We start from the raw sequence: 20,691 nt of genomic DNA on the forward strand, positions 1-20,691 counted from the left end.
CACATGACGTTTAGAAAAAAGTTAGGTTATAAATTTTAACTAAGAAAAAAATATCATTTTATTAATTATTATTTAACTAAAATAGTTTAAACAGCAATGACCGCTCATGGAAGTGTTGAAATAACCGATCCTGTGGAAGAGATGTTAAAAAAGACCGGTTGTATAAACCTTCATTACAAAGTACAGGTTAGGTTGTAAAACTTTCATAATCCTTTTAATTTATTAAAAATATAAAAATACTTAGGAATGTATTGCTGAAACTCAAGACTGGCGAAAATGTCAAGTTCAAGTAGCAGAGTTTAAAAAGTGTATGGTAAATTATACCCAAAAACAACAATCCCAAGAATCAAGTTAATAATCCACAATGAAATCTTTCCTAAACAAACTCTCTTTATTCAAAAAACAACTCAATAAATATAGTGCAAGTGACACAAAAATGGTAATTTTAGTACGTACTGATATCCAAATGGGAAAAGGTAAAATCGCTAGTCAATGTGCCCATGCTGCAGTGTGCTTATATAAATCAGCAAGTGAATCAGGTCCACAAAACGTTGAATCTTGGATATTCTCAGGACAACCAAAAATCATTTTAAAAGTAAACGAAAATAGTGAAGACAGGATTCTAGAGGTTTATAAAAAAGCTAAAAAACGCGGTTTAAATGCTTGTTTAATTTATGATGGTGGTCGAACTCAAGTTAAAGGGGGGACTTTGACTTGTTTAGGAATAGGGCCAAGTTGTACTAAAGAAATTGATGACTTAACTAATTGTTTTAAGTTGTTATAAATGTTAGAATTGTTTCAAAAATGAATTAATAAATAAAACAATATAGAGAGAGCTTCAGTCGTTTATTACAATTAAAATCTATAAAAAAATATACAAATACTGTAAAAATACGCCTAATTGAGGCAAACAAAAAATATGTACAATTAAAATAACATTTTAATCATTACTCTTAAATTAATAATCAATAAATTTGATGAAAAATTATTGTTATTAATTTAAAAGTAATGTAACAAATAATAATAAAGGCTAAAAACTATATCACAAAATAAATTAATTTTAAATTGCATTATCATAAGTGCGATCGTTGTTACTAAGTTTATTTTGAAAGGTACAATATATTATTACCAGGGTTTAAAATTATATTGATTTTTTTATCCTGGTTCTTACTATTTTCTTTAAAATTTGTTTAAAAGACATTTATTTAATAATTAATAACATTAAAACTTTAAAATTACTACGTTTTTGTCTTTTTAAAACAAAAAAAACAAAGCGGATTTATTTATTTAAAAATTAATTTTTGCTGCCTATTTGAAAAAAGTAATAACTTTTTAAAGTGCCACATCACATATTATTTACGGTGCATCTTAAATAACATCCAAATACTATAAATTAATAAAAGGAACAGCCCCTTTTTTTGATCCACGTATGATCTAGTCTTAAAAAATTGGCACCAACCACATTAATTTAATTTTTTTTGGTTTGCATTCAAAAACTTCATTTATTTACTCCATTCTTTTAAATCAAAAAACGGCAAGTTTTTTTTTTGTAGCAATCAATGTGTGCATTATTTACAGAGCATTTCTACAAATCTAGTTTATTTACTCGCTATTTCTTGACACTCTTTCAAATTTTCTATAATATTACTTCCTATTTGTTTAAAATATTACGTATTGCTCGTTAAAAAATATATCACCTTCAAAAAAGTATGAGTTTTACAGGTGCAAAATAAACAACTCTACATTCATTCCATTTTTTTTTTTCTTTTTTTTACTCCTCAAATACATTCAACAATAACCATAACTATTTCAAAAGTGTCAAGCACTTCACCTTAATATTTATTTTACGAATTATTTTAACTTATTTAAATTTAAAACAGTCCGCATCAATTGACCTAAGAATCACCGACGTATTTGTTATAACTCTTGTTATTTATTTATTTTTTTTATTTTTATTTTTTTTTAGTAAATAAGTTTTTGTTTTGACTTGATTTACGCGTTTACCTTCGTCTTGAGCGACTCATCATACCTACTTACTATATCTAATGAACTTACGCTACTTAGTGAGGTGTATGAGTTATTTACAATGTGAGGAGCTTCATTAAACTCATTCAACTCTTCCAATTCAGCAAACGATGGTCCTGCTAAGAGGAAATACTGTTCTGATCTTGTTGGCCATAATAAATGTGCCATTACACAATATGCAAAACAATCTGCTGAATAAGTCATTCCTGTAACAAATACAAAACGGTTTTTACTGGTGAATATTATTTTATATATTTCTTTTAATATAGTGGAAGCTCTTATAAGTAGACAGTGTGTAAACACTACTCAAATTAAAGTACATACAAATATGTATTATCATTCGCGAATAACGAATGATTTTAGTTTAGAAATTACATTAAATGCTTTTGCCTCAATTTCAACATTTTCTGTCCGAAATTTCCAAATTATCTTAAACATGACAGTTATTATCAGTTGATCTTCCTTGACCCATTTGAAATCCAGCTTTGTTAAAACAATTTCTAGTTGTCGCTGTGAGATCTGCCACGCAGATTTAATAAAGTACAAGCTTTCTAACATATCAACAGATTTTGATAATTTATATTCAGAGCTGCTATAAATGTAGCACTGTGAGCACTTATGGGTTAAGTTTGCAGTGAATAGCTTCAATTTTGCTATTAGGGTTATCTACAGGCCGATATCTTTTGATTTGAGGTCGTTTTTGGAAGTATCGGAGGAGTCTTTGTCAGAAATCTCTCAGATCTTCTGCTAATGCCTTGATCCCTACTTTGAATGCATTTGCACTCGAATTACTGATCGCTCGGAGACCCTAATTGACGTTATTATTATACCTAAAGAGTTTCCTCTTCTCATTTGTGATACTGAGGATATCATGGTGTCAGATTATTTGTTAGTCTATTGTCTATTATTAATTCCTACAAGTGCTGAACCTAAGGCCAAATTTATTAGCTTCCGTGTTTTGCGTGCTATGTTTATTTCACTTTCATGCACCTATTGTGACGAAAGTGCTTAAGAAGAGGGCCTTACCCTGGATTACATAGAACATTAAACAAATGATTAAATTAAGGAAAGATGCTTTTAATAAATATAAGAGAAATAGAAATCAAGGAACTTTTCAGTATTACAAATCGCTGCATAATTACGTTACAGATGCCATTCGTCGGGAAAAAAATTTAGTTGTTGCTAATTCTAGAGATATGTGGAAAAATCTTATAAAAACTTTAATGTTTTGAAATCTTCCAGTGTCAGCATGCCTCCACATTTGTCAGATCCCGATAATATTAACACATTTTTCAGTAACTGTATAAAAGATATCTTGGTTTCTCCCGACGTTGATCTTTTGGAGTATTATAATGGTAACAGAATGCGTCCTGACTCACCGAGAATGGCATTTCATGAAGTATCTGCTGATCACATTAAGAGCAGGTAAGGATAATAGAAGCCATAATAACGCCGCATTTGAGAGGGTAGAGTAGAAATCTTGAAGTCACAAGAATGTGAAGAAATTGCAATCTTTTAGAAATAGAATTCTGTGTTCAGCAACGAATACTGCATTTTACGTCAGAAATGCTGCAAAACGATGATCTGGACGAAAAATAGAAGAAGTGTGGTCTTCAAGAATTCCTGATTTTCTAAACCCCTAAGTTAACTCGGTGTACGTACAGGGTGGTTGTTTCCATTTAAAAAAACGAAATTGTCATAATATCTCAAAATCTAAAACCGAAAAATTTTTTTTGACTACATCATCAAATTCCCTGTAAAAAAGTGTCCATATACTGTCTTAGTTATAATACTCCACCTATAATAATAACCAAGGTAATTGCACTTGTTGGTTTTACGATATTTTCAATTTTGCCCTCTAGTGGAAAAACAAAAGACGATAGGGCTTTGAGGTTTTCGGCATTAGCAGTTTCTCGAAAAACGAGATCATGACATGTAAGCTACTTTTTTTCTAGCTCTTATAATTTTCGAGTTAGCCTATATGGGCATCGAATTTGGACCACCCTGTACCTATAGAGGTACACTGCAGATAAAAAATCAAAGAAAAATAGTGTCCGCGTCGTTTATTAGAACCTCCGCTCATAGGAAAGAAATTTATACATGAAAATATACGTTTGAGGTTGGTTCCAAGATTTTTGTCCACTTATTAAAGTTGCTTTCCCTTAACTTTCCCTTCCACACAACGTTTTTATTAGATACAAGTGATAGAACATCAAAAACTGTGCAACTTTCCTTATCAACATTGACTTGAAAAACTTTATAGTTTTGAAGATATTTAGAATTAATACTGAGACTATTAAGAAAATAAGTTAAATATGATTTTAATTTATGGTGATTGCGATATCTCGGTAGACTAGTTCCAGAACGAAAATGTTCATAAATTTTGCTATTTTGGAACATTTAAGAAACAGAAACGACAGAGAGAAAAACGAGTTTGAGACGATGAAAACTGCAATGATCTTGCAAATAATAAATGACAACTCGCATACATTTCTAAATCATTGTGGCAACTAAGACAACACGCAAATTTCTGTTACATGTTATCGAATTTAAAAAACAAATAAATTTTTGCAATAAATGCAATTCAACATTTATAACCAGATGACAATATCCGTTGAGTTCAGTTCTTGGCTGAATTTTCAGTTTTGGTATGAAGAGACAACATGCTCAATAACATTCTGTGGTGCAACGAATGTCCATGATAATGAAATAGACAATCTTAGTTGGACTGTACAAACAAATAATCAAACAACCTTTTAATCTACAAGTCACCTGAAATTTATGCAGAACAACCTTCCTAAACTACTGAATGTTTTGCTGGAAGCATTAAAAAGACCGACGTGGTTTCAACAAGATGGTGCAGCTCCACATGATACGCAGATAATGCCTGTGACTCAGTACCTGAACCGCAAGTTTCCAGAACGATGGATTGGTACAAATAGTGTTGTGAGAGTAATAATATAACTGTAATGTTGAATTGGTAAGACGATTCGAATTGTGTGTCCATGAAAATGGAAGTAATTTTCAGTTATTATAAGTTTTTTTTGTTGTTCCAATTATTATTATCGTGAAAAATTTCACAATTCTGTTTTTTATTTTGTTAAATAGTTTTGTTATTTATGTTAAAAATAATGTTGAGACCACTTTATTGGTTTATATGAATAATTTTATTTCAATTCTATTCTTCTTTAATGTTAAATATCTCCGTAGCTACTAACTATTGAAAGCAATGTTAATAAGGAAAGTTGCACAGTTTTACATGCTCTATCACGTGCAGCTAATAAAATGTTTGTGATGAAGGGAAAGTTTCTTTTGACTGCAGCGCCATCTTTATTTTTGTAAAATGAATAATAATAATACTTAAGAACATTTCAGAGATACTTGTCCTGGAAGTTTTAAATGAAACACCTGTATATGGCTAATATTCTAAGTGGCGATGATAAGAAATTTGGTTTAATAATAATATATAATAACAAAAAGAAAATTGTTAAAAATGACTTCGCTTCGATATGTGTCAAAACTGGTCTTACCATCGTTTTATACAGGGTGTGTCAAATGTCTGGAATATAGCCAATAACTTCGCCATTTGTGGTTTTGATGAAAAATGTTTCAAATAAAAGTTTCTTTATTAATCGTGACGCATTTTTTGGCGATATTTGCTTGTTTGTATTGGTTTTTGTTTCGTTGCTATGGCAACCAACATTGTTATTTTAAATGGGAAGCATATGCTTTTCTTGCATACTTTGATAGAGGATAAATCCCTCGATGCGATCAAAGTATCAAATGATAGGGTTGTATAAGAAAAAAAGCGAGAAAAAATGCGTTTTCTGAAAATATTAAATCAGCAAATTACAATCAAAGTAGGCGCCGAAATAACGCCGTTAAATGTCAAAAAAATGACAGTTTCAACAATTATGAAAAATTAATGATGTATGGGCATGGTGACACACATTTAATGGAATTTCGTCATTGGTAGCTGTCTTTGGCTGTCCACTTTTTGGAAGGTTTTTGACACTTCCTTTGCTAAAGAATTTTTTTAATATTTTGGGATACTGTGAATTCTGTAATGTGTGTATCCTAGTAAATATTATTGAAGAGTCATCATTAATATTTGGATTCTTTGTCGTTCGCTTAATAGGGCCGTTAAGGTCAATCGATTAGAAAGACCGTGTTTCAAAAAATCGATAATCTAAATTAAATTAGACGGATTAGTAATGTTTTTATGTTCGAAAATTGTTTAATTTTTGCAATAATTAATGTAAAAGTTTAAAATTCCCCACCTCCGACTCCAGATGACGTTTTATGTAAGAAGAAAGAAATCACAGACGTTCTATGTTTCGTACTTAGTTACTGTTTTCTTCTAGCGCATAAGATTCGTAGCATTGTCTCTCTTCAGGAATTTTATTGATTTTTATACGCTCAAATCTGAGTGTCGTACTTTGGAGTTCGCGCCTGTACTTTCAAACTTTATTATTTTTTCTTTGAAAACCTAAGCCTCAGAATCAAAAATTAAAAAATATAGGTTCAATCAATTTTAAAAAACTTTCGAATAAGCCAATAAAAAAGACTTAACAGCCCTATTGCGCCATATTTGTCAAATTTTTGACATTTAAAGCTGTCAACGGCGTTATTTCGGCGCCTACTTTAATTGACTTTAATTGTAGTTCGCTGATTTAATATTTTGAGAGAACGCATTTTTTCTCGACTTTTTCCTTATACAACCATGTGATTTGATATGTTCATCGCGTAGAGGAATTTATCCTCTATCAAAATATGCAAAAAAAACATATACATTCCATTTAAAATAACAATGTTGGTTGCCATAGCAACGAAACAAAAAACAATGTAAACAAGCAAATATCACCAAAAAATGCGCCACAATTAATAAAGAATTTTTTATTTTAAACATTTTTCTTTAAAACCACAAATAGCGAAGTTATTGGCTATATTCCAGACATTTGATACACCCTGTATAGTAAAAGTTTCAATATTCTGTCTTATTACTGTCTTGTATGCAGTGTTGTATGCTAGCATCATAAAATACCCAAGTATCTAATGTTTTCCACAGTTTCAAACTTGTACTCAGCAACAGTTAAGTTTTTAAAAAAGTAACACTTATTCACAAGTTATATAATAAAAGTTTGATCGAAAATTTTCTTAATTGACCTTTCAATTCAAGGAAAATGAGTGAAAAAATATATATATTTACCTAATAATAATTTAAACCTCCACAATGCTGATACATGAAGCGCTATAACAGCTAAAATTGGTAAATAAATAAACCAAACTAAACTGGACGCTCCAAAATGTAGCAAAAAATTTAATTTTTGTGTGTTATGTTCGTATAACATCGTCGTCCTTAATTCGTATAAAAACCAGATCATAATCAAGGTTCTAAAAACGATTATTAACCAACCAGGCCATGTTTGATATTCATCTATATCTTCAATTATATCCACTTCCGTCTAAGAAACAAAATATTTATGTTAAAAAGGTTTAAATTTTATTTTATTTAATACTTACTAAATTCCAAACATATAATAAAATATGTACAACTCCATAGCATAACCAAATAGCAAATACTAACGGTTTCCAGGTTAATTCCAACCGGGTAACAGCCCATCCTTTAGCTAATAAAAGCAGAAGTAACATAAAAGAAGTCTACAAAAAAGCGATATATGAATCTTGATCTTAGCGAAAAATTTTTTTTATTTACCCTTGATAAAATATCAAATATATCCCCAGCAAGGGATAACCCCGGATATCCAATTCCATCCAAAGAAAATTTCAAATTATGTATTAAAATTAAACATAGAGCCAAAAAATCCAAAATTAAACTAGCTGTAAATAGTTTTGTTACAGGGTGTTTTTGTATTCGAACGGCGTGTAATTGTAATGGGACTAGCACCATGTAACATAACCAAAAAAGGAGGTACATTTCCAACGTGTTTTGTCGATCGAAAGAAAATTGATAAGTAAAGGTGCTTAATGAAACGTTTGGACTTCCATTTACCAACCATATATCATATTCTATTTCATAATGTTGATTTGGTTCATAGTAATGCCAATCGCATGTCGTGCTATTATGGTAACATGCTACCATTGATAAATACCAAAATCTAAAATTAATTATAATAATAAGATTAGCAAATCATAAAATTTTAAATAAATTAAAATTATTTTTTTAAGTTGGTCTTCTGAAATTTGACAATCATTCAAATGAAACAATCAAAAATTGAGGTTATGGTAAACAATTTCATTTATGAAAATTAGATGCAATTTATTAATAATTAATTAAAAATATGTAAACAAACTGAAATCTGACCGAAAATAAAAGCATGGTTCTTTAGAAGATTTATGTTAGTGAATTCTAAGGTAACTGTAAATCTAAAATTTTATTTAATTTTTTTATTTAGAATTAACCGTATCGAAACCACTTTCTATAATTAATATTTGTAAACATAACAAGTACTTGGGTTAATAAGATAACGATACAATTCTTATCTAAATATTTTTTAGACTATTTAAAATATTTTGTGTATTCATTAGAAAACAGTTCCTTTTTGCAACAAAATTCCAACTGACATTGCAACTTTTACAAAATACTTTTTTATTACATAATACAACAAAAAAAACTTACGATGGTTGTTGTAAATCTTGAATAACATAAGTAAATTGATGTCCCTTGATAACATTTTCAGGTGAATCCTCATCAACACAAAGTTTATTTTTCGGACACGGTATCTTTCGTAAATAATCATTACCGCCAGCACTACAATCAGGGTCGAAAGCCTTCACTTTGAGCTGTGGAAACATATGTTTGCATGCTTCCCGTTTATCAAATATAACCCTATTTTGGTAGTAATCGAGGAAATATGATCGGTCAAGAACCGCGAACGTTATGGGTACTGGGAACGTTTGTTTAGAGGTGATATTACCAAAAATGTAACCGTGCGTGGCCTCCTTTTGGTGCCTATCCGTCTTTTGAAAACCGAACTTTATAAGAAACTTAAAGAAATCTTTATTGGTGAATTTGCCCCGTAAATGTGTACACTCGACATCGTCGAAACATACGGCGATTAATAAAAAAATCGCGAGCACCGAACGTGTCCTAAACATTGTTGTTTGAAAATATGGTAAATTTTGACAGGTTAGATAAAACTGACATTTTGAATTAGGGAATTTTTAGTTTGTTACCAAATGTGTTGGCATTTTTGTTGGTACTACTATAATTATTTTAAACTTAAAAACAGTGTAAAAAATTATTTTAGAATTTAATTAAAAAAATACTATAATTAACAAATAAATTATGAAATTATTAATTAGAGAAATTTAGTTTATTTAATACGTGTATTAATAACACTTTTCTCGTTTAATTTTATGTTGGTAACACCGAAAAGAAATTTTTCAAATTTAGATGATAGAATTGAAATGATTCTTATTTCAAAAACTAGATAATACTAAATTAGCACATTAAAGATTAATAATATTTATGTGTGTTCATTTCCTGTTTTAGTAATAACGATAATGACAGGTCATAGTTCGAAATTTCTTTGAAATGATTATTTTATCTACTGATAAGAGAGAATCAATAGTTGTACATACATGTTGTACGTGATTAAAGTTGAGTTTAATAATTTGTTCACGTAAATTTTTTTATATGTACCAAGATAATGATAATAAAGGTTATAAACATTATTTAATTTGTTAATTAATCTTAATTAATATACAAAAAATATGGCAGTTATTATTAATAAAAGACACAAAAACGTATACAATCAGCTGCAGAAGAAAGCAGTTAAGAAAATGCTAAATGAGCACAAGGGAAAAATGTGGGACAAGACCACAGAATAAATTATTCTGTGACAAGTCCGTCCTTGAGGATGAAAAAGACCAAATCAATCCCTGTGGAAGTTCCTGAAGAAGATAAAAAGGAAGCCACAAAGCAAAACGCCATTAAAAAGTTTGGCATGCACTTGGAAACTCAATTTGACAACAAGAGAGGAATTGACGATAATATCCACAAGAGAGTAAACAAGGCACTCAACATGCTGCCCAAAAATGCAAGATTACAAATCACGAAGATCGTTAACGGCATAATAAAATGGAACTCATGTCCTAACTCATGGAAAACGGTGATGGTACTAACAATCGCAAAACCGGGAAACGATGCATCACAGCCCGAGTCTCTTGGCAGGATTGTCGAAGATTACCGAAAGAATTTTGGTGGAGCGACTGCAAGAAGACGTAGAAAGGAAAGAACTACTCCCGAGGAATCAATTTGGATTCAGAGAATATAAAGGAACTGTACAGGAGACAGCGAATTTCATTAGCACGTAGGAACTTGTCCGGTAGAAAAGATAGCGGTGTTATTAGATTTTGAGAAGACTTACGACTCCGTCTGGAAAAGATGATTGAGGAAAGTTTGAAGGAAATCTAGTCTTATTGATATCTTTCTTTCTGAAGAATATATACTTTTAGGTGAAAATGGGAGATGAAATGTCCAGCGTAAGAAGAATGAAAGAAGGCTTACTCTCCCCTCTGCTACATAATATATTTGTATACGATATCCCGGCTGCAATGGCAAAAACCAAGATAGAAGTCTTTTAATTTGCAAATGATACTAGGTTAGTGACCGAACTAAAAGGAACCTTTACGGTGAGCCAGAACGGAAGCGGCTGAACTGGTACTGCAAAGAATGGAAGACGTCCCAACGTCTAAGGGGATATTGAATGCTGGAAAGCAAATAGCAAAGAGGTTAAGCATTGCGAAAACAACGGCAAATAAGCTACATTTCGTTATAAAAGGTCAATCGCCGCTTCCAGCAACAACCAAGGTAAAGGTAATAGAAGCCATAATAACGCCGCAGTTGACATAGAGTATTAATCTTGAAGAGTCACAAAAATGTGAAGAAATTGCAATCTTTTAGAAATAGAGTTCTGCGTTCACCAACGTCAGGAACGCAGACATGCCGGAAGCTATAGAGAAGAAGGTATGCTAGACGAAAGAAAATCCAAGTTGTTGAAAAACTTGAAAGAAAACATGACAAGAACTGGACAAAAAATAGAAGAAGTGTGATCCTCAAGAATTCCTGATTTTTAATCCTCATAGCAAACTCAGTGTACCTATAGATCATCGTGTGAGTCAAAGATTTTCTGCAATTGAACCTAATTGGCCGACCATCTATAGTAATTACGATAGATTTGAAAACAAAGTGTTCAACCAGTGAATTGGTTGTCTACTTGGCATAGCGCATTGATCGTAACATTTTTTACTTAAGATCCTGATACACAAAACTTATCTCGAATGATCTTACCCATCATTCCTTCCTGCGATGATTGACAATTAAAAAAAAAGGAACCTTACCTAACATTCTTTTCCAGGATGATTGACATTTGAAAAGAAAGGAATTTAAATGTTTCCTTCCATCTGTATTTAGGCATAACTGCCTGTTTTTCTTCACTTTTTTGTCCTCTAATCGGTTGGAAGGTTGTTGCTCCATCTTTTTCTAGGTCTTCGAATGCTTTTTCGTCCTGATGGTGATTTATCCCGTGTTATTTTCGCAATTCGTTCTTCTGTCATTCGGTCGATGTGCTTATTCCATTTCTTCTTTTTGTCCAATATCCAATCATTGATGTTACCTATCCTGCAAGCCTGTCTGTTGTTCGCACTTCTTTCTCTGCCCATCAATGTTTTCCCAACTACTCTACGTACTATTTGCATTTCTGTAGTTTCTAGCATTCTTTTTGTTTTGGATGTTTCCGGTCGAGTCTCTGCTGCATATGTTAATATAGGTTTAATTGCGGTCTTGTATATCCAGGCTTTGGCTTCAGTTCTAATATGTTTATTTCGCCATATGGTATCATTTAGGTACGCCGCTGTCCTTGCCGCTCTTGCAGCTTAATTCCTTACTTCAGTCTCAATATCTCCGTATCCAGATATTTCATTGCCCAAATATTTGAATTTCATTTCTTGGTGTATGATTTTATCATCGACCACTAGCTTGCATCTAAGCTCAGCTAAATTTAGGGTAGTAGAGTAAATTGATTCCTTTATAGTTTTCTGGAATTTTTTTAACCCCCTTTTTAAATAATAGCATTGTAATGCTATTAGTCCGGGATTTTATGTTGGGAGAAATTTTTTTAATTAAAGTTAATTGTTGATTTAGCTTCTCTCCCCCATATTTCAGTAACTCGTTGGCAATATTGTCTTGACCTGTGCTCTTTCTGTTCTTGAGTTTTTTGAGTTCCCTTTCTATATCTTTCTCTTCTATAACGGCCTCATCGTTGGTTACTATCTGAGGTGTATTCCATTCTGTTTTGATCTCTAAATAAAGTTTCTCTAAATATTTCACCCAGTTATTTTTTTTATATGTTTGATGTTAATGAGCTCATTTGCTTCCGCTCTTTGACTTCTAATTAATTTTGCCAGATTTGTTTCTGCAGTCCATAGAAGACACTTTCCATTCTTTTAGAAAAGGTTTCCCAGCGTTTGTCTCTTATATTTTTCGTATGCTTGTGGCGTTTGTGATGATATATATTCAAATACGCTTTCTTTTTCCATTTACACGGCTCTTTAATAACGTTACAGAACCATGGTGTTTTGTTTGTCTTTAATATGTTCGCATTCTTTGATGGGCTATTTGATATCTTCTAGTTCTTTGAATTTAAGCACTTAACAAAAAAAAAACATTATAATAAATACGAATCAATTTATTTTCACTTACACAAGATAGCTTTGTACATAACTTTGGACTACATGCAGATAAAATAATTTGAGAGGTCGCATGGAATATATTGGCCGTATTTTCATCAATTTTATAAGCTACATTTTTGTATCGATTGATTTTTCTTTTAAAAATAAGCTAAAATAAAATTGTATTCTCTTTTCTATGTATAGAGTTTAGCGATTATTTGTATATAAATATTTAATTAATTTATTATATTAATAAATTAAAATCTGTTTGGGTATTAATACTGATATGTTGATAAATAGAAAATAAAGGGAATATTGCGTGTTCAACTTAAAATTAGGTATACATTTTTCATTTAATATCACAGCAACTCTAATTAAATGAAAATCAATTCGATAAATCTGGTTTAAAAACTGTTTAATAATAATTTTAATGACTAGAAATATTAACATCACCATCAACGTGTCTCAATTGCTTTTGAGTTTCTTGTTGTTGTCGAATAAATTGACTAAGTCTTTCTAATAAAAATTGTTTATCGTGCCCCTCAAGTACCAATTGATCTTTAAGTACACGAACCATATGTCGATTTGCATTATTAACAGCGGCGTAATAATACAAAAGAAGTATTAAGATGATAAAAAGTGGAACAGTTACTGCGGCCGTTGTTAAATATCTCAATGAGTTTCTAATTATTTCTGGTGTACTTTCTAACGTTCTTTCTACAATTTCCCAAGCGGTGTTTAAACCTCGAAATGGACCGCAAGATTCGCTCGGTTTTAATTCACCGATTGTGTAAGCCACGGGAAATACGGCAACGATAAACGAAATTAATAGCATATTCATAAACATGAAATTTGATGTTGACGCACGATGGATCATTTTACATGGTTTTGAATTCACTGTTATTACAAATTTTTTAACATAAAACATAAAAAATAAAATAATTACATAAATTACCGGTAGAAAAGGAGTGTAAAAAGTTCCTAACCAACACAATGTTTGCATGTAGACGATATCAAGGACATTTTTGGGTAAATCAAAGTGTTGTTCACCAATAAATTTGATAAATTTATTATTGGTGCTTTTTTCTAAGATAGCACGAGGTAAATTAATAAGGAATGTTATTATTAAATGCGTTGCGAAATCTGTTAGGGCTAAACGATAAATGTGTTGACCTATAAACGTTTCCCAACATTTGTATTCGTTTGCAAAACAATTTTCCATTTTATTATTAGTTATAATAATCGAATACATTGAGCCATAAAGAACAATAATCGATGATAATCTTAAAAATATTGTTCTTATTAATATTATCGAAATGGTAAATCCCGGACTATACTTTTCATAAACAACTAAATAGCGGAATAAAACCGGTATTAACAAATTCATTATTACGATACAAATCGAGGGTAAAAATTCAAAAAATAATTTTTCAATTTCAGTTAATTTCTTGGAAAGCTTTTGAGACGAAAATTCAAAAACTATATAAATCAACCAAGCACATAAAGCCAAAATGGCAATCTCAAACAAATTTATGACCAATCTAATAACGGAAATTTTTGCGTTTTCTTGTTTCGTTCTATTTTTCTTTTCCTCTCGTAATCGTTCAACTTCTAAGTTACTTTTGGTCTCGTTAAAAATCGCTTTCTTCTTAATTTGAGCAGCTTTCTCGTTATGAATACAAAAATCCCAACTTGCAAACGCCAAATTTGAATATTTATAAAACTGACCTTCGCCTTCGATTATTTTGAATCGAAAACATTTCGCGGCTTCTTTAATCACAGAAAATAAGGAGTAAAGTAAAATTAATATTGTTATGCTTACATAGGCTAACGGTAAAAAATAATACATTTTTATGTTAAAAATTGTGTAAGGAATGTTTTTATGGGTGTAATTGCCATAAAAAAACGGGGTATACTCTAAACGACCTGTCCCTTGAACTAAATCTTGTATAACACTTATTACATCATCTTTAAAATTAGTTGAATTTAAATATGAAGATAAGCAACAGTCTGTATTGTTTTTATCGAAGGGCTTATCACAGGTCACTTCTTGGGTTGGTCCGATTATTAAGGGTAAAATTACAAAAATAAATATTACAATTGAAATCGTTAGGTTAAAAAATAATAACCATTTTATAAAAAGTAAATACGCTACGATTCCAGTACCAAAATTCCCTTCCATTTGTTTCATATCATTATGCCATAATTCCAATTTAGACCATAATTCATCAAAGTTTTGATTGAATCTTTGAAAAAGTTTTCTACGCTTCCATTTAAATTGTTCGTAACCTTGCAGACGTAAATTTGGTGAACTCTATAAATATAAAATAAATTAAATAAATATTAAATATATATACAGGTGTATCTGAATGACGTTCCCAAACTTCAGGGGTGATTCTTTAGCAAATTTTAATAAATAAAAAATTTTTTTTAAATAGATATAAATATTCTAAAACTTTTTTGCCTGAAAAAAATTAATTACTGTTAGCCGCCTACAGTTGCTCGCTTGTATAAGATCTTGGCAAAAAACCATAACACGGATCTAGACCACCTATGCAAACAAGACGGAAAATACACTGAGGATGCTAAGGTATCGCTGGAGCTCTTACTGAGCACGCATTTCCCTTCCTCAAAAGTCTGCCTCCATGCGGATGCCGATCCTGAAGTAATGGATATAACTCGTCCATCATATCTTTACACCCAACAGAGTAAGATGGGCTATTACTAATTTTAAGCCCTAGAGGGGATGGAATTTTAGCCTATTTTTCTATAAAAAGGCGTAGAAGACCTGCTCCCAGTAATAATATCCCTATATATAACAAGCTGCAGCTTTAGCTATATAATTATCTACACTATGGAGGAAAGTACAGGTGGTCTTCATACCTAAAGGTGGTAGGGGTTCAAACGGCGATCCCAAGGCTTACAGACCCATTAACCCAACTTCATTTCTCCTCAAAGGGATGGAAAAAGTAATTAATCAATACCTTGGAATGGAGTGCTTGTCACTAATCCACGCCATCCGAGTCAACATGCTTCCCAGAAGGCAAAATCAACAATTACTGCTCTCCCTGCTTTGAGAAGCAGTTTAGAGGAGACAATTACAACCAAGGAGATAGCCCTATGTGTTTTCATAGACATAGAGGGTGCTTTTGATAACACCTCCTACGAAGCCAAAGAGAATGCTGTAAAAGATATACATCCGGCGACAATCAATTGGTGTATAGCCATGTTAAAAAGTCAGCAAATCCAGCCTGGGAGGCGAGTCGTTGACTATTAAAGCGCTGAGAGAATGTCCCAAGGGGGACTACTCTCACTGCTTCTATGGTACCTGGTAGTTGATGACTTGATAATCACCTTAACAAAAAATGGATTCATGATTCATGGGTATGCTGATGACCTGGTAATCACAATCCGAGATAAATATGACACAATCATGTGCAGAAGCAATAGGCTCAGCATCAATCCAATCGAAGCTACAATTGAGAGCACACTCCATTGAAAGCAGAACTATTAACCTCAAAGCAGAAGTTAAATCTGGATAACCAGATCTGTGCTGGGCACTCATCCGTCGCACTATATGCCGTTGTTTATAAACAGTTTTTCTTTGAGGCATATAAAATTAATTTTCAAGGGTCCTAAACTTTAAAAACAAATTACGCTTCTTAGAAGGGCCATTAGATCAAAAGCTCTGGTAAAACTGATACATATTCAACATAGATTGAAAAAATACATCAAAATTAGTGAAGAGTCAACTGCGTTGTCTCCTTGTTAGTAAATTTTGATGTTTTGCAAATGGCTTTTTATAAGATTTTTAAATGGAACACCTGTATATTATGTGCTGGTTGAATAGCTCATCAAGTTTTTTAAAGTCCCTAGATTTGCAAAGTACCACGGTTTGACGCCATTTTGGCTCGAAAGTCAAGCGGGAAATTTAAAACTATGTCGTTCTATTGATAACATTACGCCAAATTTCCTTTCTTTTTTTCTCATGGTAGTACTCTGAAGGGTCGAAAGTCCTTCTTACTCTCATTTTTGCAACTCCAAAGGCAACAAGACGGCAATATTTTTGTAAATAAGTGGCGAGATGCAGTGACAAGTTGTCAAACCGCCATCTTGGCTCGAAAACAGGCGTCATGAACCGCGGTACTTTGTAAATCTAGGGACTTTATTTTTTTTAATTCAAATAAACATAGCAACATTTGTTTGTATTCAAAAATTTTCTGAAGTGTCAAACTAAAAATCCTGTTTTTTAAGATGGATTATGAAAATTATGAAAAGTTTAACATGTTAGAATGTTACATATGTATTAGAAAATAAAGTAAATTTTATATAAATTATTTTTAGTAGAATAATTTTTAGTTATAGTACCGTTATTTACAGGAAACTGTAAATTTAATTTCTTTGACGACACTAAATAAAACTTTATTTTTAGCTTTATTCTAAAACAATAAGAAATAGACCTATATAACCCCATATTTTTGTAATCAGAAAAAAATAACGAATTTAATGAGCGAATAATCAGTGGTTGTTTCCATTTAAAAAAACGAAAATTGTCATAATATCTAGAAATCTAAAACCGAAATTTTTTTTTGACTACGTCATCAAATTCTCTGTAAAAAAGTGTCCAACCAAGCTCGGCTTGCGCAAGCTTGCATGATTACAATTCAATCCATCATCAAGCGGATTGCGCAAGCAAACTGTTTGTGCAAAATTATCCTACAAACGCTAAAGCATACTTGTCAAGTTTGCAGTTACATGTGTAGCCACCTTTACAACCCTACAGCTTAACAGTGTTTAATTAATTTTTTTCTTAGAAATTATTAATTTTTGAAGAACATCAGAGAGACAAAAAAGTTTCAGAATATTTTTATCTATCTAACTGAAGTTTTTCCTATGTATTTATCATCTTCATAAAAAAAATCTAGGTTTAAATTGAACGGGGATGGTTATATTTAGTAACTTAGAAGGGAATATTGAGCTAAAAACATGCCATATTATGAACTAAACCTATTTCACCCCAAATTTCATTTTCCTGGTGTTTATAGTTCTGGAGAAAAAAAAAATTAAACTAAAATTTTCGCCATTTTTGGAGGGGCATAGCTCATCAAAATACCCTTAAAATTGACTAAAGAATCGCCCCTGAAGTTTGGGAACATCATTCAGATACACCTGTATAAATTAAACAAACTTGTATTTTCATTTTCATCAATTTCTTCTCAGCCATTGGTATAGGTAACTCCTTAATCCTCATTACTTGTTCCCAAGCTGTTTGTTCATTAGAAATAGGTTCAGATAAATCCGGTAACATTGCAACTTGTACTTCAGCAGCAACTGAAGGTCTTCGCCCCGTATTTTCTCTTCTCCACGATCTAGTAGTGGTTTGTCTTCTAACAGTCCTCACGGTACGTGATTTAGTATCCGTGCAATGCATCCGCATTGTAGAATCTACAAAAAAATTAAAGTAAATTAAATCCGACACAAAAGTTGACACAAAAGAATTACAAGCTCGATTTTGTTTGCTCGGAAGCAAAGTCGCCAAATGTTTAGGATCTTTTCTAAGCACTTCTTGGAGCTCAACCTCGTTCGAAAGATAATTTTCTTGGTAAAATTCAACTCCCGCATCTTCCCAACCTTGGATTTTATTGTTTTTCTTACGATTTCCACCACCAGACATTGTTACGCTTAAATTTCCACGTGGATAATTAATATTGTTTAAAACATTCGGATATTTTTCGTTTTAACAACTTGTTTGTGGGACTGAATAAGCACTTCACCTACATATGGACAAAAGTAAAGTCCAAATACGTCATGCGACCTATTTTTGAAAAATTAACACCACTTTTAGTTATCGTATACCGTTATAACACATGTTTGAGTTTAAATTAAATGTTTAAAGCACGTTTTTGTGCTTGTTTATAAACGGATCAATAAATGTAATGATCATAAAGGATACGTTCAATTAATTGTTGCATTATTGATACGTTCTGAAATTACAAATTTCAAATTAACTTCAATAATAAAAATTAATACATTTTTAATAATTTAAGTATTATTTATTAATTTAATATCTATAAACGTTTTTAATTAAACGTTTTAAAATCTTTAAATCGTATTGATTAAATTATTTCTTGGTGATTTTTGTTTCTACAGTTGGTTATGAAAAGTACTATAAAAAAAAACGATCAGCGTTTGTTTGTCGGCTTATTGGTTTTTGAGGTTAAGTCATATTAATTAAAAAAAACTAAGAATTGTGTGACAAATAATGGAAGTTCTCCGTAAATGTAAGTAACAATTTAAAAATGATTACTTAAAGATATTAATAATAATATTTTTAGCACCCGCTGCTAAAGCTCCGGCTCAGACTGAGAATGGAGCGGAACCTTCTGCTCCGATCACAAAAAAGGGAATTTTAACTTCGTTTAAAACCGGAAAGGCGATGAATATTCCTGAAACGGATATTGTAAGGTTATTTCAATTTGATTAAAAATTAATTTATAAATGAATTTGTTTTTTAGCTGGGAAGATGTCGTTTTGTGTCCGAGTTTGAAAAGTTAAATCGTATTGGGGAAGGAACCTATGGAATAGTGTGTAAGTAAAAGCGAATGGTGTAGTAACCAAAGAATTATATTATTTTTTTTTTTAGATCGCACAAAAGATACACAATCAGATAAAATAGTAGCATTAAAAAAAGTTCGTATGGATTTGGAACGTGATGGTATTCCTGTAAGTAGTTTACGCGAAATTCAAGTTTTATTGAGTTGTCGCCATGAAAATATTGTTCATTTAAAAGAAGTTGTTGTTGGAAGAAGTTTAGAAAGGTATTTAATCATATCAAAAAAATTTATTCAATTAACTCCCGCCTTTTTTAGTATTTTCTTAGCAATGGAGTATTGTGAACAAGATTTAGCTTCATTATTAGACAATATGCAAGCGCCGTTCACTGAATCTCAAGTTAAATGCATAATGTTACAAGTCTTGAGAGGTTTGCGATACCTTCATCATAATTTTATAGTTCATAGAGACTTGAAGGTCTCTAATTTGCTTATGACAGATAAAGGATGTGTTAAAATTGGTAAATTTTTTTTTAATTAAGTAAATTGTATTAAATAAAATTGATTTTATTTAGCTGATTTTGGTTTGGCACGTTGGTTTGGAGTTCCACTTCGTCCAATGACACCCCATGTTGTAACTTTATGGTATAGAGCCCCGGAATTGCTTCTTCAAGCTCCTACACAAACAACAAGTGTGGATATGTGGGCTGCTGGTTGTATTTTGGGCGAATTATTAGGACACAAACCTTTATTACCTGGTCGATCAGAAATTCAGCAATTAGAATTGATTGTTGATTTACTTGGGACGCCTTCCGATGCTATTTGGCCAGGATTTAGTAATTTACCTGCCTTACAGAATTACACTTTAAAACAACAACCATATAATAATTTGAAGCAAAGATTTCCGTGGCTATCAGCCGCTGGTTTGAGACTTCTAAATTTTTTGTTTATGTACGATCCACGCAAACGAGCCACAGCCGAGGAATGCTTGCAAAGTAGCTATTTTAAAGAAGCTCCGTTACGTAAGATATTATTTAAATATCAGGATTATTATTTAATAATTTTTATTTATAGCTTGTGATCCTAAATTAATGCCAACTTTTCCACAACACAGAAATATTAAAGGAGGGAGTAAAAGTACAGCAAATGAGGTTATCAATACTGGCGCTGGGGATCAAACCAATAATTTACCCGCTATTTCTGATTTGGTAAAATATCGTATAAATAAGCTTTGATTTTGATTTAATTTTGTTTTCATTTTTAGCTTGGATCTTTAGTTAAGAAGAGGAGAGTTGAATAAAATTTATAAATTACCGTTTTTTTTTTTAATTTGAGGTGTGATTAAAGAAATTTCAAAGGATAAACATTTATGTATTAATAATTTGATATAAATAAAAAATAAAAATTTATTTGAAAATTA

General features: G+C 31.4%; 5 protein-coding genes across 7 annotated transcripts; 3 read left to right on the forward strand and 2 right to left on the reverse strand.

Moving 5' to 3' along the window:
* Positions 1-3: 3 nt before the first annotated feature.
* Positions 4-836, forward strand: LOC111425748 (cytochrome c oxidase assembly factor 4 homolog, mitochondrial). The gene is made up of 2 exons (XM_023059979.2): positions 4-186; positions 245-836. Exons 1-2 carry the CDS (start codon positions 97-99, stop codon positions 353-355), a joined length of 201 nt encoding a protein of 66 aa, XP_022915747.1. The 5' UTR covers positions 4-96; the 3' UTR covers positions 356-836.
* On the forward strand, positions 437-784 carry LOC111425747 (peptidyl-tRNA hydrolase 2, mitochondrial-like). Its single transcript, XM_023059978.2, has one exon. It carries the CDS (start codon positions 437-439, stop codon positions 782-784), a length of 348 nt encoding a protein of 115 aa, XP_022915746.2.
* LOC111425773 (transmembrane protein 145) lies at positions 832-9,235 on the reverse strand. The gene is made up of 5 exons (XM_023060013.2): positions 8,666-9,235; positions 7,742-8,144; positions 7,549-7,686; positions 7,235-7,490; positions 832-2,231 (listed from the first exon to the last, which is right to left on the reverse strand). The coding sequence occupies exons 1-5, from the start codon at positions 9,142-9,144 to the stop codon at positions 1,993-1,995; spliced, it is 1,515 nt and encodes a 504-aa protein (XP_022915781.1). The 5' UTR covers positions 9,145-9,235; the 3' UTR covers positions 832-1,992.
* Positions 9,236-12,202: 2,967 nt separating this feature from the next.
* LOC111425774 (transmembrane channel-like protein 7) lies at positions 12,203-18,666 on the reverse strand. 2 transcript variants are annotated; one of them, XR_011642183.1, is made up of 4 exons: positions 18,223-18,666; positions 17,909-18,165; positions 12,752-15,034; positions 12,203-12,698 (listed from the first exon to the last, which is right to left on the reverse strand). XR_011642183.1 is itself a non-coding variant. In XM_023060014.2 (3 exons), the coding sequence occupies exons 1-3, from the start codon at positions 18,392-18,394 to the stop codon at positions 13,148-13,150; spliced, it is 2,316 nt and encodes a 771-aa protein (XP_022915782.2). In that variant the 5' UTR covers positions 18,395-18,666; the 3' UTR covers positions 12,723-13,147. The 2 variants fall into 2 exon arrangements, 1 of the variants encoding a protein (XP_022915782.2); XM_023060014.2 differs by lacking the exon at positions 12,203-12,698 and having other exon boundaries at positions 12,723-15,034.
* A 223-nt stretch (positions 18,667-18,889) lies between these two features.
* On the forward strand, positions 18,890-20,676 carry LOC111425726 (cyclin-dependent kinase 10). Of its 2 annotated transcripts, XM_023059947.2 has the most exons (8): positions 18,890-19,001; positions 19,056-19,180; positions 19,236-19,308; positions 19,364-19,538; positions 19,590-19,792; positions 19,847-20,293; positions 20,346-20,479; positions 20,536-20,676. In XM_023059947.2, the coding sequence occupies exons 1-8, from the start codon at positions 18,983-18,985 to the stop codon at positions 20,569-20,571; spliced, it is 1,212 nt and encodes a 403-aa protein (XP_022915715.1). In that variant the 5' UTR covers positions 18,890-18,982; the 3' UTR covers positions 20,572-20,676. The 2 variants fall into 2 exon arrangements, with proteins under 2 accessions (XP_022915715.1, XP_071056987.1); XM_071200886.1 differs by having other exon boundaries at positions 19,364-19,792.
* Positions 20,677-20,691: the final 15 nt, after the last annotated feature.

Source organism: Onthophagus taurus, chromosome 1 (assembly GCF_036711975.1).
Source record: "Onthophagus taurus isolate NC chromosome 1, IU_Otau_3.0, whole genome shotgun sequence".
NCBI classification, from domain to species: Eukaryota; Metazoa; Arthropoda; class Insecta; order Coleoptera; family Scarabaeidae; genus Onthophagus; species Onthophagus taurus.